This window comes from Pleurodeles waltl, chromosome 11 (assembly GCF_031143425.1).
Source record: "Pleurodeles waltl isolate 20211129_DDA chromosome 11, aPleWal1.hap1.20221129, whole genome shotgun sequence".
Lineage (NCBI taxonomy): Eukaryota > Metazoa > Chordata > Amphibia > Caudata > Salamandridae > Pleurodeles > Pleurodeles waltl.
This window is the reverse complement of record NC_090450.1, coordinates 51,471,848-51,487,602: the sequence shown is the minus strand read 5'-3', so window position 1 is coordinate 51,487,602 and position 15,755 is coordinate 51,471,848. Positions and strand designations below refer to the sequence as shown.

General features: G+C 43.8%; 1 protein-coding gene across 2 annotated transcripts in view; it reads left to right on the top strand.

Moving 5' to 3' along the window:
* PLD1 (phospholipase D1) overlaps positions 1 to 15,755 on the top strand; it is a 370,963-nt gene that overhangs the window by 161,139 nt on the left and 194,069 nt on the right. For both annotated transcript variants that reach the window (XM_069213037.1, XM_069213036.1), the window contains one exon: positions 5,976 to 6,041. In XM_069213037.1, the coding sequence (XP_069069138.1) occupies positions 5,976 to 6,041 (66 nt within the window). The remainder of the gene's footprint in view (positions 1 to 5,975; positions 6,042 to 15,755) is intronic.

Here is a 15,755-nt window from a genome sequence, read left to right as displayed (position 1 = left end):
ATACTGGATCCATTCAGACTAAGGGACAGGAATTACTATAGTTTTAAATACTATATTTTTTTAATTTTGTCATATTTAAACTCTATTTTAAAAAGTAACGATGTTCTTTGTAAGGTTGACTTTACAAGAAGCATGGATTATGGAGTCAATCACTTCACCAGATCCTCATGAGACTTTCACTCACAATCTAAGTGCCCTACTGAGATTTAGGAGAGTTGGATATGCTGCCTAACCACTGACAATGAAATTGTCATTGAGTTCCATGTAGAAGTATTTCACATAAATGTTTCTGTTGCAAATGCCTTGAAAATATGACTTGGGTCAGACATTCCTGGATTTATGCTCAGTGGCTATGATCTAAAGCAGTGAGTGGTTCCTAATCTTTTGTCTTCTGTGGACCCTCAGTGAATCACAAGGGAAGCGGGGGACACCTAAGTTACCTCAAAGCAATACACAACAACACAGAAACAATTGTACATTGAATAAATACACAGTCAAATAAATATTTTATTTAGTTCATAAAGACATATGCAAATCTCAAAATTTTAATTGGAAGGTTGGATTGTTTAAAAAATGTACTTTTATTTCTAAAAGATAAAGGGTTATGCTGTTTGCTAGCCTATCATTTTGTCTTTTTTGCTGCAATATATGCTATCTGTTGGCAGGCGTACATGAGTGCCTCAGATGAGGCTGCTTTTCGTCATGTTGCAGTGCTTGCACTGCTCACACAAATCACGATAAGGATATCAACACAATATGTTTTTTAATGTATATATACATAATTTATCTGCTATTGTTTAATTTTCTAAATAGTGGCAGACCCCTGAGTAGGCATTGTGGACCACAGGTTAAGAACCACTGATCTAAAGAATTGTTTGCTCTCCTTCTCTGCACTCACCAGGTGTATCAGTGAACCATGAATTCAGTTAAATTTACAATTTATTTCTCATTTCCTTGTACTAGCTCTGTTGGGTGCTGGTTAACAGGACCCAGACAACCCTCAACAGTGCATGCAGAACTATGGCCTCTTGCCTGAGTAACTCATTGTTGTTTTTCAGTGATGCAGAAGACTTTGCATACTTGGATCTTTTGACATGCTTTGCAATTGACATTGAAAGCTACTGGATGGAATAGTCATAGGAATTTCCAACCCCCAAAAGTCCTTCTTTCTATGCCAGGCTCTTGCATAAAGTCTTTCTTTCTATGCCAGGCTCTTGCATCAGGATGCAGTGACCAGTCATTGGCTGCTGACCTTCCTGATTAAGGAGAAGTCTGATGGATTAACTGTTTAGAGGTCATGTTACTCAGCTTCTGTTATAGGATGGACTGTTTGCCTGGATGTGCACGTTAGGCTCATTTGGTCAAAGATGGGTGATGGGGTTTGTTGCCCACACTGCATTCTTTATACATTCTGTGTTTTCCTTATTGCTGCAAAAACGCTTATTAGAAAAGAGTTTGAGGTCTTTCGATATCTGTAAATCTGATGGTTCTTTGTGATTTTAATAGCTTGAATGCATTGTCTTTCACCGCCCTATAAAAACGTTCATCCCCTATTAATGCAATAGGAGACCTTTCTTGACCATCATCGCTATGCTTTACTCTACCTGAACATATGCACTTTCAGATCAAGATTCAGTGAACTTTATAATCCAATAATCTTCTCCATACTCAACACATGTTGTCCTCTATCACTTTGTTTCTGAACTAGTGTTTGGATGCATTTGAGCAATATGTAATCTTAACAGGTATGACACTTTGTAATCACCTTTTGTAAGCTCTTTCTGGACGTCAAAGCTATATACTGGAAAATCAGTCTTGTATCCCTTTCAGAAAGCTGACAATGCAACTATTTCACTAATTGAAGTTACAGAAAACTCTCTTTACAGAGTCCAGTTGTTCAAGAGCACCTGAGCACAGCCAAAGTTTGAGTGCCTTTGCAGCGTAATATGTGAGCTGCTGGAAAGCTTTAGACATGCTGACGTTATCCTCTTAGTGTACTCCTGAGAATGTCCGTGAGGCTTTGTGCAGAGACCTAATGCTTGAGCTGTTGAGCCTTCAAGCCACCAGTACTAAAGGTAGAAAACTTGCTGGGATCTGCAGACTTTATCCAAGATCAAAAAAATGGAGTTCCATTTCCTTGGGAAATTATCCATTTCCTTGGGAAATTATCACTTACCATCTTGGAATTACTCTGTGGTTTAGAACAGTACACACCACTTCAACAACCAATGTGTTTTTATAGTTGTTAAAGAAAGATGATCAAACTGGACATGTTAAGCTTACATTTTGTATATATTATTATTGTAACATTGGTGTTGGGTTGATAAGAGAGGCTATCCTAAGACTCTCATTACAAGAGTTGTCGTAATACTTACTCAAGTGCAAATGGGTGTTTGTGTTGAATCTGGATTACAAATGGTTTACAAATACCACACTGGAAGCATTTCACACAAATTTCACCTGGTAGACCCCAAGGAAATCTATGCCATCAGACACACCATTCTGAATTTTGCGTCTCAGATTATGTGAAAATGTGGCTTGAGGAGCTCAGAAGAAGTGTAATACTATATGAAGGAAAACAAGCAATCTCCTGGTAATAAAGCCATTCTTGGTATAAGTCTAACATGATGGACAGAACTAGTTTTTTCTAAGTGTTTAGAATCACATATTTATCTTTCTCTGCTTCTCACATAGGACAGTCTTGACCACTAGGACCCCAGGAAGCAGCTCAACAGCCATCCTCTGCGGGCTATTACAGGAGAGGGCACAAACTTAACAATGTAAGCAGGGGCAAAAGTACAGCCCCCAAAGGGGCCGCATCTGCTAAACAGTGTCTGCCTTACACTCCCCCACCCATTTAAAACCTGTAGTGAGAAGACTGCAAGGGTTTTTGTCCCACTGGATGGTGATCACCTCGGACCAGTGGCTTCTTGACATCATGGCAAAAGTGTACCATCTAGAACGTATGCACACACCACCAAAGATCCTCAGACACAAACTGTCCCCGGAACATCAGCGTCTGCTTCAAGAGGACATGCATATACTACTTAGCAAGGTGGGCTATAGAACCTGTGCCACAACAAAACCATAACAAAGCTATACTTCCTCATTCCCAAGAAGGACGGGTCACTAAGGCAATTATCAACCTCAGACCCCTCAATAGGTACATCGTATTAGAACACTTCAAAGGGGTAATACTCCAGCATGTCATTCCCCTATGAGAGCAAGACAACTTCATGACTGCCATGAACCTGGAGGAAGCCTATTTCCATATACATATCTACCCAGCACATCTCTGGTTCCTCCGGTTTGTGGTAAGTGGTGTGCATTATCAGTTCAAGGTGCTGGCCTTTTGGGGGACAACAGCTCCCAGGGTGTTTACGAAATGTCTTGCCATAGTAGCCTCTCTCCTCAGAAGGAACAGTATCCATGTCTTTCTCCACTTAGATAATTGGCTAATCAACATCGCAATGGACCTGAAGTGCTTCGCGCATACCCATGCCACCATACATCTCTTACATAGCTTAGGCTTTACCATCAATACCACAAAGTCTCATCTCCAGCCTCTTCAGGTTAAGTCCTTCATGCAGCTATACTCAACTCTGTCACTGTGAAAGCCTGCCTGAGCCCTGCAAGGATCCAAGCATCCCAAGTTCTGCTCCCTCTTTTTCAGCCATCAGGTAGCGGTCAGAAAGGTCATGCATACCCTCTGCATGATGGCCTCTTGCATTGCTATAGCCCCATCAGCAAAGTTGCACATGCACCCATTGCAAGAGTTCCTAGCAGTACAGTGGTCACAAGCTGAAGGTCATTCAGAGGATCTGGTGCTGATATGGGGGTGTACTTATTACTCTCTGCAGTGGTGAAATGCCAACAATCTGTTGCCCACCCTTTTTAAACCCATTGCTGCAGTCGACCATCACATTGGACTCCTCTCTCACTTGTTTCGGTGGGCTTACTCACAGGAGTTGACCATTCAAGTGGTGTGGATTCCTGATCAACCAGGTCTCAACATCAACCAACTGGAATATAGCTAGCCCTTGAAGCATTCCTCCCTTGCATCCAACACAAAGTAATACCCGTTCGGACAGCCAACACAACTGCCACATTTTTCTTGCAGAAACAGGGCGGCACTCAGTCCCTGAAGTTGTCCGCTCTAACCCAGGGCATTTAGCGGTGGGTGATGCATCTCAGAGTCCTTCTACTGATAGAGTATATACCAGGAGTGGACAATGATTTTGCAAACCTCAGCAGGATGCAGCAAGTTCACAAGTGGGACCTTCATCCCGTGTCTTACTTGTGTTATTCCACTGTTGGGAATTTCTCCTCATAGACCTCTTCACTGCCACAGAAAACAGGAAATTATTCAAATTCACCTCCAGGCTTCCATACACACAGTCCATGGGTAATACCCTATGGATGAACTGGTCAGGCACATTTCCCTATGCTTTTCTGCTTCTCATGCTTCTTCCATTTATAGATTACAGGCTTCAACAAACAGCCTTCACTCTCAACTTAATAGCCCCAACCTGGGCCGGTCAGCCTAGGTTCACCATTCTCCTCAAACTGTGTTTAGTGCCTCAGGAGAAGCTGCCCAACCGACTGGATCTTCTCTCACATAATGAGAGCACACCCAGGCATCCCCAAACAGCTCGACCTTACGATTTGGCTCCTGAAGACCTAGAGTTTGGGTACCGCAATCTTCCTTAAGGGTGTATGACCATCCTTCAAGAGGTGTGCAGGCCCACAACTAGAACCTGCTTTGCAAAAAAATAGGAAACGTTTGTGCACAATTGTCTTCCTAGACATAGTGACCATCTCCAGGCAGCAGTCCAAGATTTCGTCTGTTATCTGCTGCACTTGCAGAAGTCAGGCAGTGCTTACACATTTCTCAGGCTTCATTTGGCTGCTGGTGCCACTTACCTTCAAAACAGGGAACACACTCTTCTTTCCGGCATTCATGTTATCAAAGATTTTATGGAGGGACTCAAAAGAGTAATCCGACCAAGAGTGCCACCTTCCTCTGTGTGAAAACTCACATCTGTTCCAACAAGGTTTATGGGCCCTCCTTTAAAGCCACTCAACTCTGCACCATACGTTTTTCCTGGAAGTTTGCTTTCCTGGTAGCTGTGACTTCTCTCAGGCGTGTCAGTTAGGTTCAGGTTCTCACTCTGGAAAAAACTTTTTCCAAGTACAACATGATAAGGTGGTCCTTTTACTAAACATTACTGTGTGGATGTTAAAGCTTACCCACAAGCTAGTGATGGCCATGTTGTCTTATGCACACTTTATCAGTCATTCGCTACATCCACATTCTAGCCACCACCTCAAGGGAGGACTGCTTTATTGCCTGTTCACAGCATGTGTATCTGTAGCTACACGTGTAACAAAAGGAAAGTGTTACATACTCTGTAAATATCTGTTTGTGCTATGCAATGCTGTAGATTCATATACGCCTGTTCTCCTCCCCAGAAGACTTTCAGTGTTGCAGAAATGTCTTCTTTTATCCTTAATCTTCGTTTGCATGGCCATCCTTTTCTGTATCTCTATGCTCCATCTACATCCTCACACTTCGTGTGGAAAAAACACTCTAACAATGAAGGTGATTCACATGCGCATTACCATCTATAGGAGAGGTCACTATACCTTGTGTATTGAAAGGCTTCTTTAAAGAAAAACAACTTGCATAAAGCCCAGCAGTAGGTGACAGGAGTATTCACAGCACGTGAATCTTCAGCACTAAATTCCACAAACAGATATTTACAGGGTAAGTAACATTTTCCTTAGCTGGTCCCCTCTCCTGACAAATGGGCCACATTTGATGATTGCAGAGGTAATGTTCTATTCCTTTGCTGCTGGTGCTTTAAGAGGCAATACCCCTTTTAGTTGGAAAAAGCACACCTACAATTTAGAGGATCTCTGGTAACAGCAAAAGCTTTTCTACTAAAACAATAATTGTTATGCTTGTATTTCAGAAACAACTTGAAGACTATTTGACAAAGCTATTGATGATGCCAATGTATCGGAATTACCACGGAACAGTAAGTTTCCCCATTTTAACCAACAATGCTTTGCGTCTTAGTTTTATAAATAGATTCTTATAATTCGTATGTGAATGAAGAGTATTATTTGATGCTGTAATCTGGAAGATAATGGCAAAAATGGCATTTGCTGATTTTCATGGGAAGTGGAGCAATTTTTCTTGCAGGATTGAAAACCTTTCATGTAAATATACTAATACTTTGTAAGTGCAAAAAGTAGCGTGAGTCTGTGGCTACCTGCCACATGTTTCATTTTTTTAATTTTTTTATTTTAAACACCTTGAAACGTTGTGGTATATCTGAAATTAAGCAGTCTCTGTTTCACACGTCTACTTTCTCTGCCAGTCTGTTTCAGCCTTTACCCATCCCATTATGTTTTATCGCCAACGGACTTGCTGTGTGTCAGGCGCAGCCCGTCCTTTAGGGCGGAGGGGCCTCCCCCCCCCACCTTTTGCCCCTCATGAAGAGTGTCTGTCAGGCTGAACAAAGGTCAGCCTGACAGACACCCTTCATTTTCATTTTCAGCTCAGACAGCCAGAAGTGAGACATGCGCAATTTGCGCAGACTCCTGGCTGCCTGAGCTGAACTTTGCTGGGCTGAGGGAAAGCTCCTATGGGCATGACCTCTTCGGCTCAGCAAAGGTGCCTCGAGGCCGTACCCTGGGTGACGAGGAAAGCATCACCCATTGACTTCGACCTGGGCGCTTCAGGTTTAAGCCCTGAAGCGCCCAGGGTGAGTGTCAGTCTTTGACACTTTGTCACAGAGTGGGGTGGGGCCAGCAGTCTCACTGACCCCATCCCACTCTGTGACGAGGCTGGGACTGCTGCCTTCCCTCATTGGCTGACCTAACCTCAGCCAATGAGGGAAGGCAGCAGTCCCAACCCTCCTGGGACCTCGAGGCTGAAGGTAAGTGTGTGTGTGTGTGTGATGTTTTAAAATGAATGTTTGATGTGTGCGTGCATGTTTGAATGTTATGAGTGTTGTTAATGGATGTGCATGCGTGTGTGTGTGAAAGAATAAGTGTGTGTGATCTTTTAATATAAATGTTTGGTGCGTGCATGCATGTGTGAATGTTATGAGTGTTAATGGATGTGCATGCGTGCATGTGTGAAAGAATGAGTGTGTGTGTGTGTGATGTTTTAAAATGAATGTTTGGTGCGTGCGTGCATGTTTGAATGTTATGAGTGTTGTTAATGGATGTGCGTTTGTGTGTGAAAGAATGATTGTGTGTGAACTTTTAAAATGAATGTTTGGTGCGTGCGTGCATTTATACATGTTATGAGAGTTGTTAATGGATGTGCATGCGTGTCTGTGTATGAAAGAATTAGTGTGTGTGTGTGTGTATTTGTGTGTGCTTCCCGCCCCCCCACTCCATCCTAAAGCTGCCGGCCACCACTGGTGTGTGTTGGCCTTTCAGTATAGTCCTGTTTAAGACGTTTTATGATTGTATGTTTGTGTGGTTGTTTAATGAGAGGGACATGCAGACAGGGGCATCTTAATGATTTTGGGGGTCCTGGACCAAACATATTTTGGGGCCCCCTGTTCTGGACACCTTTGAATTTATGATCCAATTTCAGCTCTTTCATGCCCTCTTTGACCAGGATTCTGGAAGAGCACAGGCACACTTGTCCAAATATCAAATGTGTTTACATTTAATATTCAGGGATGATGGCGTGGGTTTTCGGTGTTGTAACACAGCAGGAGCTCACTAATATTACTGCAAATAATCTTTGTGGCCTCCTCAGATTTCCTATATGTGAGATCCTCTTTTAATCTAAAAGACACTTTTTTATGGATGTTGGATGCAACATTTCTCTGGAAAATGTCTGGATACACTCTCACACACACTCACATTAAAAATAAATGTAAAAAATGAAAACGGTATTTAAAACAATACTGTTTAAGAATCATCAGTGCAAGACTCTGTAGAACATAGCTGGCTCTGTCGGGGACCCCCTGACAGGCTGGGCCCTGGGCCGGAACCCACTTTTCCCAAGCCTTCAAACTTCTCTACTGCAGATAAAGGGGAGTGGGTGAGGACATGCCACACCTAGTTTGACAAGTTGTCCCGCACTATTTGGAATTATCAGGTTCCATCTTTGTTAAATCCCTTAATTGTCTAACCTAGTAACATCTCACTTTGGCTGGCATGCATATGTCCTCCACTTGTCACTCCAATGACCGCTTCTGCAGTCAATCTTCTCAAGGATTTTTGTTTTCCGGGCAGGCCATATTTTGGGGCCCCCTGATCACCATAACTTTGAAGCTTATTACCCGTTGTCTGCTAATTTAAGCCTAAAAATGCCAACCAACATTGAAAAAATGTATTTAGTTTTCAGAAACTGGGTTGAACAATAACAAGTAAACAATGTCTTGGCTTGTGTCCCAAAATCCTTAAGATAACACCGGGTAGAGAGAGACTGAATCTGAGGCAGGGGTAGGGAATCTGACGAGGAGAGGTTCATGTCGTGAAATAGATTTAATACGGAGAGAAAAATCACTTTTCGAGGGGTAGCCCTGGGCACTTACCCACTCTGCCCATGTCTTGATACATCTCTGCCTTCGATATGGTCTACTTATGAGGTGTCACTTTATTTCTGGCCCTGTGCACTTTATTTCAAACGGTTATCAGAAGTTATTGTGAATTATTCTGGTCCTCGTTAGAGTTAGGTGCTAATTCAGGGGGAAAGCTGGAATACAGTAATTGCATTACGACATTTACGATCGTGGTTATTTACCCTAAGTTAAACCTTTTCTATACATAAATGTGAAGTAACTTGCAAGAGTTCTAGGTAGCAATAGTTTTCGGCATTTCTATGCAAAGGAGTGTAGACTTGCACAGGTTTTGGGTGCAATTTTAATTCATGACATTTCAGGCACGCGCCAATACAGCATTACTCTACAAGAGTTAGGCCCTCATCCTGACCTTGGCGGGCGGCGGAGGCCGCCCGCCAAAGTCCCGCCGTCAGGTTACCGTTCCGCGGTCGAAAGACCGCGGCGGTAATTCTGACATTCCCGCTGGGCTGGCGGGCGGCCGCCTTCAGGCCGCCCGCCAGCCCAGCGGGAAAGAGGCTTCCACGATGAAGCCGGCTCGGAATCGAGCCGGCGGAGTGGAAGCTGTGCGACGGGTGCAGTTGCACCCGTCGCGTATTTCACTGTCTGCGCAGCAGACAGTGAAATACATTTAGGGGCCCCCAAGGGCCCCGCGACCCCCCCTACCGCCATCCGGTTCCCGGCGGGCGGACCGCCGGGAACTGGATGGCGGTAGGGGGGGGTCGGAATCCCCTCGGCGGCGCAGCAAGCTGCGCCGCCTTGGAGGATTCCAAGGGGCAGCGGAAAACTGGCGGGAGACCGCCGGTTTTCCTGCATCGGCCGCGGTCAGAATGCCCTGCGGGGCAACGCCGGTCTGTCGGCGGTGCTCCCGCCGACCCTGGCCCCGGCGGTCTAAGACCGCCGGGGTTAGAATCACCCCCTTAATGTGTTAGTGCGATTCCTGCACAGTTAGGGTTTTTTTAGGCACTGTATGTGGAGGGCCTTAGACCTCACCTAACTTCCACATAAAGACTAAGCAAATATTTACAAAATAAGTATTAAAGTGTCTGACCCCATACTCCCTACCCATAAACATGCGCTTAGTAAATAGCGCGGAAACATATGTTATAACTTGTTCAAAAACATGTGCCAAAATAAATTAAAAACAATTCCACGCTGTTTTTTAAGGAATGCACTTGGGGTGGGAGGGGAGAGGCTGCTGTTGAAGGTTGGTCAAAAGACTAAACACTTTCTTCTAGTATTTGCACTCAAACCCGGCAGCTGCATTAAGCATTAATAACACCAGTGATGAAGTTCTAGCACAGAGTTACCATGGCAGCAGATCTGCCAAGAAGACTTAAGATTCCAGTAGACTTCTTAGTGTATTTTTGATTTATTGTACCATGCTCTTATGAGATATTTTTTAGTTTGTCTCTTTTTCGTTTATATAGTGTTACCTTCTGCTTGAAAATGAGAATGTACCCAGTAACATTGAAAGTTCTGGAGATACACTGATGTAACATTTCTTATGTAGGCGATACACCTATTACTTTTAAGGTCTTTCAGAGCTGATACTTTCATGTTCAGGTGGTTTGTTCGCCCAGCAGGATCCAGGCCCACCTTGGGGATCGACTGACATATCTAACTTCTCTCAGCCTTTATCACAACTAGGTCCTGGAGAGCAACACCACTTGTCAAGAAGCGTATCCATTTTCCATCAATAGTATAATGAAGGAACAATGGGGGGGATGGGGGAGATGGGGGGAGGTTATGCGGGGGGATGTTAGTCCGTTCAGATGCCAAATAAGGGGGAAGAAGGAAAGTGGCATATATCACATGAGATGAGTCCTGGATGGGGACTCTACCCTTCCTGCATGCGGCCACCCAGTCCTTGGAGGACTGCATGCGCTACTCGGGGTTTCCCAACTTCTCCATCAATTTCAACACACATAAATCCCAGAGCATGGCAGCCCCGCCCGACGCTGCATATCGGGGTACATAGCATCTGCTTCCTCCCCTGTCCATCTGTGCACCCTCGTGAGCCATCACAGTTTGGAGGAGAGGTTGTAGCAGCCTTCCAGGACATCACTACCTGACGCTGAAATAAGATCCTAGCCAGGTCCACCTATGTCAGATAGTGTTTGCTTCGCCCTCCTTGCTCTCATGAGCTATATCCCAAATATTGTTTTGTTACTGAATTAATTTTCCCAAATTTAGTAATATATCATAATATATTATTTTCGGATTTCTATATTCAATATTTTAGTTGCTAACCACTTTACGATACCTCAGACCTCCAAGTTGTATTTTTTCTGTAAATCTTATCCTCTATTAACAGGTGATGCACTTAATACCCCAGTACTTTAAAATTCCAGATATAAAGCAGTATTACATAATGAATCGTGTTCATAGGAACAACCCAAGTACAAAGTACAATGCCACAAAGAATTGTCCAAGTAAGACTCAACTTCTGTTTTAAGATAAGCATCCAAGTTCTCTTGCATTTAAATAATAGTATCATTTCTTCGTTTATGTCAGTGCTCCTTTGTTCTAGGGTTCAATCTTCAGGTATTGATGCCCTCAACACTTGAATTGTAAGGCAAGTTCTGGGTTCTTGTGTTTCCAAACCCATGTCAACCCTTTAGTGTATTTAAATACGTTTAAAGCATAGTGGGTGTGGTTACTGGAGATATTCTTCTGAATGCTATGCCGCCTAATAAACCAGTTTTTCAGGTTTCCCTTTCTTAAAAGTGTAATTTCCCATTTCACTAGGAAACTTTTGTAAGACCTGTGGAGAAGCTGCTGTTATGAAGAATGAATTAAACATGGTCATTCGATGAGCCAACTTTCTGAAACGTGGTTACTTTATCCCAAGCACAACCTGCCCTGTATTCTCCTATGAGAAGTAGCACTCACGTATTACTCTCTAACATGCTCTTAAACATTTCTGTGAATTGTCCCCAAAACGTGTAAAATGGGAATAAAATTAGAAAATACATGAAATACTCATGTACAAATATAAAAAGGCAAAAGAACTATGGCCTCTTTACACATTTATTAGCCGATGTTTGGGCATTTTGGAACTGAATCAGAAAGGCATTTATGACTACATGCAATAGTACTGCTCTAATACTACTTCACATGCCCATAAATCCTTTATTGAATAACCTCCTATAGGAAGAGAAACGGTACTCAGTCTAGTAACTCCTGTATACTTGTTGTGCGTTTTCTCACTCGGCCAACTTGCAAGGCGAGTCATCAACATGCAAGGTCCCTGGTGTCAAACAAATGAAAGCCATGCACCCAGTTTCCTGTTCCATCCTGTAGTTCCAGGTTCTGTTTCACATGCCATGTAAGGAACTTATGTAGAGAAAGTACCCGACTTAATACAATAAGAACCTTACTTTACTGTGCAGACAAATGCAGCCATGTTTAAGAACATTTGACATGCCCCAAACAGTCATTCTGATTTCCGGATTGATATATGCCATTGAGAAAATCTAGGTGAGAAAATCCAGATGAGGAAATGCATTTGTGGGTTCGCTCTCTGTCCTATCAATAGGTGTATAAACAGTGATGGATTGAATACTGGAACTAGTCTCAGCTACTGGTAATCACTCTGGCTGCACCCTAATCCATCATTATTTTGCACACCATGCCACCTCAGTTTGGACCCCGCTATATGCAAATCAGGCTTGTCCTGCTTAAATAAAAACAGTCCAACCCGAACTGCCAAATCGGGTACTCCCCGAACCAGAACACAAGCAACCCTGGACTGATTATGCCTTAGTTATGGACTCATCAGACAGGTACAGCTTGGTTCCAGTGACAAAGTGTGCAGAGGACCCACTTCTGGCCATGCCCATCCCACTTAAGGCAACACAATAAGTATACAAAACAGTGAAGGATGGAATACTTGAATTAATCTCAGCCAATGGTAATCATTCAGGCCGCATCCCATTCCATTGTTATTTTGAACACCACGCCACCTCAGTTTGGACCTAGCTATATGCAAATCAATCTTGACGTCTTGACCCTGCTCCAGTAGGAACAGTCCAGCCCGAACTGCCAAGCCACGTCCTTCCTGAACCGGAACATGAGCAATTCAGGACCGGTTTCACCCTAGTTAATGGCTCATCAGTCGGGTACAGCTTGGTTCTAGTGACACAGTGTGCACAGGATCCACATCTGGGCATACCTGTCCCACTTAGGCAACACAATGAGTATACAAAACAGTGATGGATGGAATACTTGAATTACTCTCAGCCCCTGGTAATCACTCGGGCCTTATCCCAATCCATTGTTATTTTGCACACCACGGCCCATCAGTATGGACTGTGGTGTGAAAAATAACAATGGATTGGGATAAGGCAAATCAGTAGATGACAAAGGTAGTGGTGCTCCTGGTTCTGGTAAGTCTTGCCTTCAGGACTCATACCAGCTCCCAAGGAACATTTTGGGGACTAGCTCTTAATATTATTATTTTTTTTTTTAATAGGCTGATTGGACTACAAATTCTGATGGTGACTACACCTTAGTGTCTATTCTACTATGATAAAAAATAGTCTATGTTGGTATTTCATAAAAGTAGCTCAACAGGTTGTACTGCTTTCGGTAGCTCAGCAGTATCATCAGAAATCAGTATCATCATATGATCAGTATCATCTTCGGTTTTTGTGCTATCGCTTACCCTTTATGAGGGATCTATAGTGTCTGTACTGGTGTGACATTAGCTGCTGGCCTTGATCTCCATAGTTCTCTTTGAGCATGGAAAGTTGTTTACATTATTGTCAATGATCTTGACTGGAGAGAAAGCATAGTTTGCGAAAGTGGGCTTCATGTTGTTGCTATTCATTGTTTCATATAACGTTTTCTCACATTCTCTTTTTGTGGCTGTTGTTTAAGTATTTGGCCCCTCACTTATGGTGTTCCTTTGCTCGTATTCTGGGTGTAGGCCTACACAGATTCCGTGTGCTGTGAGTGCTGATGTTTACTAATTGACACCACTGCTTTCACAGCTCAACAGCAGTGTGGCACCAGTTTGTGGTTATTCTGCCCCATGGTTAAACATGGTTGGAGGCAGGTATTTGCTAAAAACATCTTGAAGTCACAGTCTTTATCATAAGAATGTGTGTCCCTACTGTATGATCCTTTGCTGTAGATGTAGGAAGAAACGTGGATTCTCCTGAAGGCACACGGATGGATTTAGTGACTATGTCAAGAAGCAGGAACATCAGACTATCCTATATGGCTTCTTGATTTATAGGGCAATTATTGATCTTACTAGGATTCCACTGGATGCTGGAATAAAGCTTTAAGACATAATGAATGGTTCAAGATGATTACAACAGAAACTCCACTGTGGTGGGGTATGGGGATGCCGTAAGTCTCTGAACTCACTGGATTTGGGTCCTGCGACCTAATAGTTATTTCAAAGTTCAGAGAAGTCATGGAGGGAGGGTGGCTAAAACTTTTCCCCTTACACATACCTTACATTCCTCCCACTTCCTTCAGTACCTTCCGCTCTTCCATGCCGTCCATCTATATCATCACTTACTGCACATACTCTCTAAGTTTAATCAACTTAAACTCAAGTTGAATCTAAAATTGACATGGAGCCTCTCAGTATGAAAGGCATATCATTTATTTATAGATCATTAGTGATGAACTATCTGATAGAAACGTCTAGTTGCGGATTCCTTACCATAAAATTTCCCCAGGCTTCAGTCTGGAGCCATAGATTTTTCTTTAACAGTGCCCCTGCACGCTGTTAGGTGGCATTGGTCGGCTCTGTCCTTGCATCGTACGTGCTAGATATGACTTCACAGAACCTATATAGGCGCCACCCCGGGGCGCTGACATAAGTTATATTCTTTCCGTGTCAGGCAAGAGCAGAACTGGAGAAGAGCTACCCCAGTCACTTTTTGACTGTTCTTTTTTTATGTTTTGTTGAAATTCTTTGAGTGTTTTCACTGTTGGTGAGTCGAGATGTTGTCACGCAATACGGGGTTCAGGCCTTGTGGATCCTGTCATCGGGCATGTCGTGATGGATGCCCACCTCACATGCTTGTGGTGTTTGGAGCACAACCACAGCCCAAAGTGGTGCTCTGAGTGCTGGGCCATGAATCCGAAAGCTTTGAGGTAGCGGTCACTAAAACTACTTGCGGCCCAGCACTCTGCGCTGTGTCGCTCCCGATCTTGGTTGAAAGGAAGGTTCTGAAAACAGTCGGGGAGCCCCATTCTTCGTCGTCCCACTCCAAGTCCTCGGGACAATCGGATAAGTTGAGGCATAAGAAGAAGTCGAAGAAGAATAAACATTCTTTGACCTCATCCATCCATTGGCTGACGCAACGAGGGAAAAGGAGTGCTGTCATTCCAGGCCTCTGTCCTGGGAGCCTTCCTCTGGGTAAGCTCCACGCCTCCCAGAGTTTAGGGGAGCCAGAGTGACCCATGCCCAACTCTGAGAATTCTGAGAACATGCGCCTCATATTTGGGCAGTCCAACTCCACAGGAGTCCCTTCATGCCCCATGGAGTCAGCAGGTGTCCCCTCGGGTTCCACACCAGTGTTTTTGGCCTCAGCTCCGGAGAGCACACATGAATCCATTCATGGATCCAAACTGGCATTGGTTTTTCTCTGCATTAAACTGTGCTATGCACTGGCTAAAAAGAAACCCCTGGAGGGTCTGCATGCTCATTCTACAAGAGCGACAGCTGCAACCACTGGGTTAGCACGCAGAGTTGCAGTCCTGGACATCTGTCAGGCAGCAACGTAGGCAACCCTGCACACATTTACCAAACACTGCCGCGTAGACAGTCAGGTCCGTAGGGATGGGGACATTGCCTGTTTGGTCCTGCAGGACTTCCTAGTGTGATCTTGGTTTGCAGACCCTCAGGGATGGCATTGCTTGGGTATGTATTCTAAGGTAAGGAATTTGCAACAAGAAGTCTCTATCCTGAACAAGTTGATTGACTTCGGTAATGCCTTATCTGGTAGAGGCATATTCTAGTTGCAGCTTCCTTAAAAACCCACTCATCCTCCCCACTCTGCGAACTGATTTCTAGGGTCAGGGACTTCAATTTCAGGGCCCTAGTTCTGATGCACCAGTGGTCAGTGTTCTTTATATCTCTGCTGCTTTGATGTGAAAAGTTGTGAAAAGAAACTGATGTCAGCACTCCGGGGT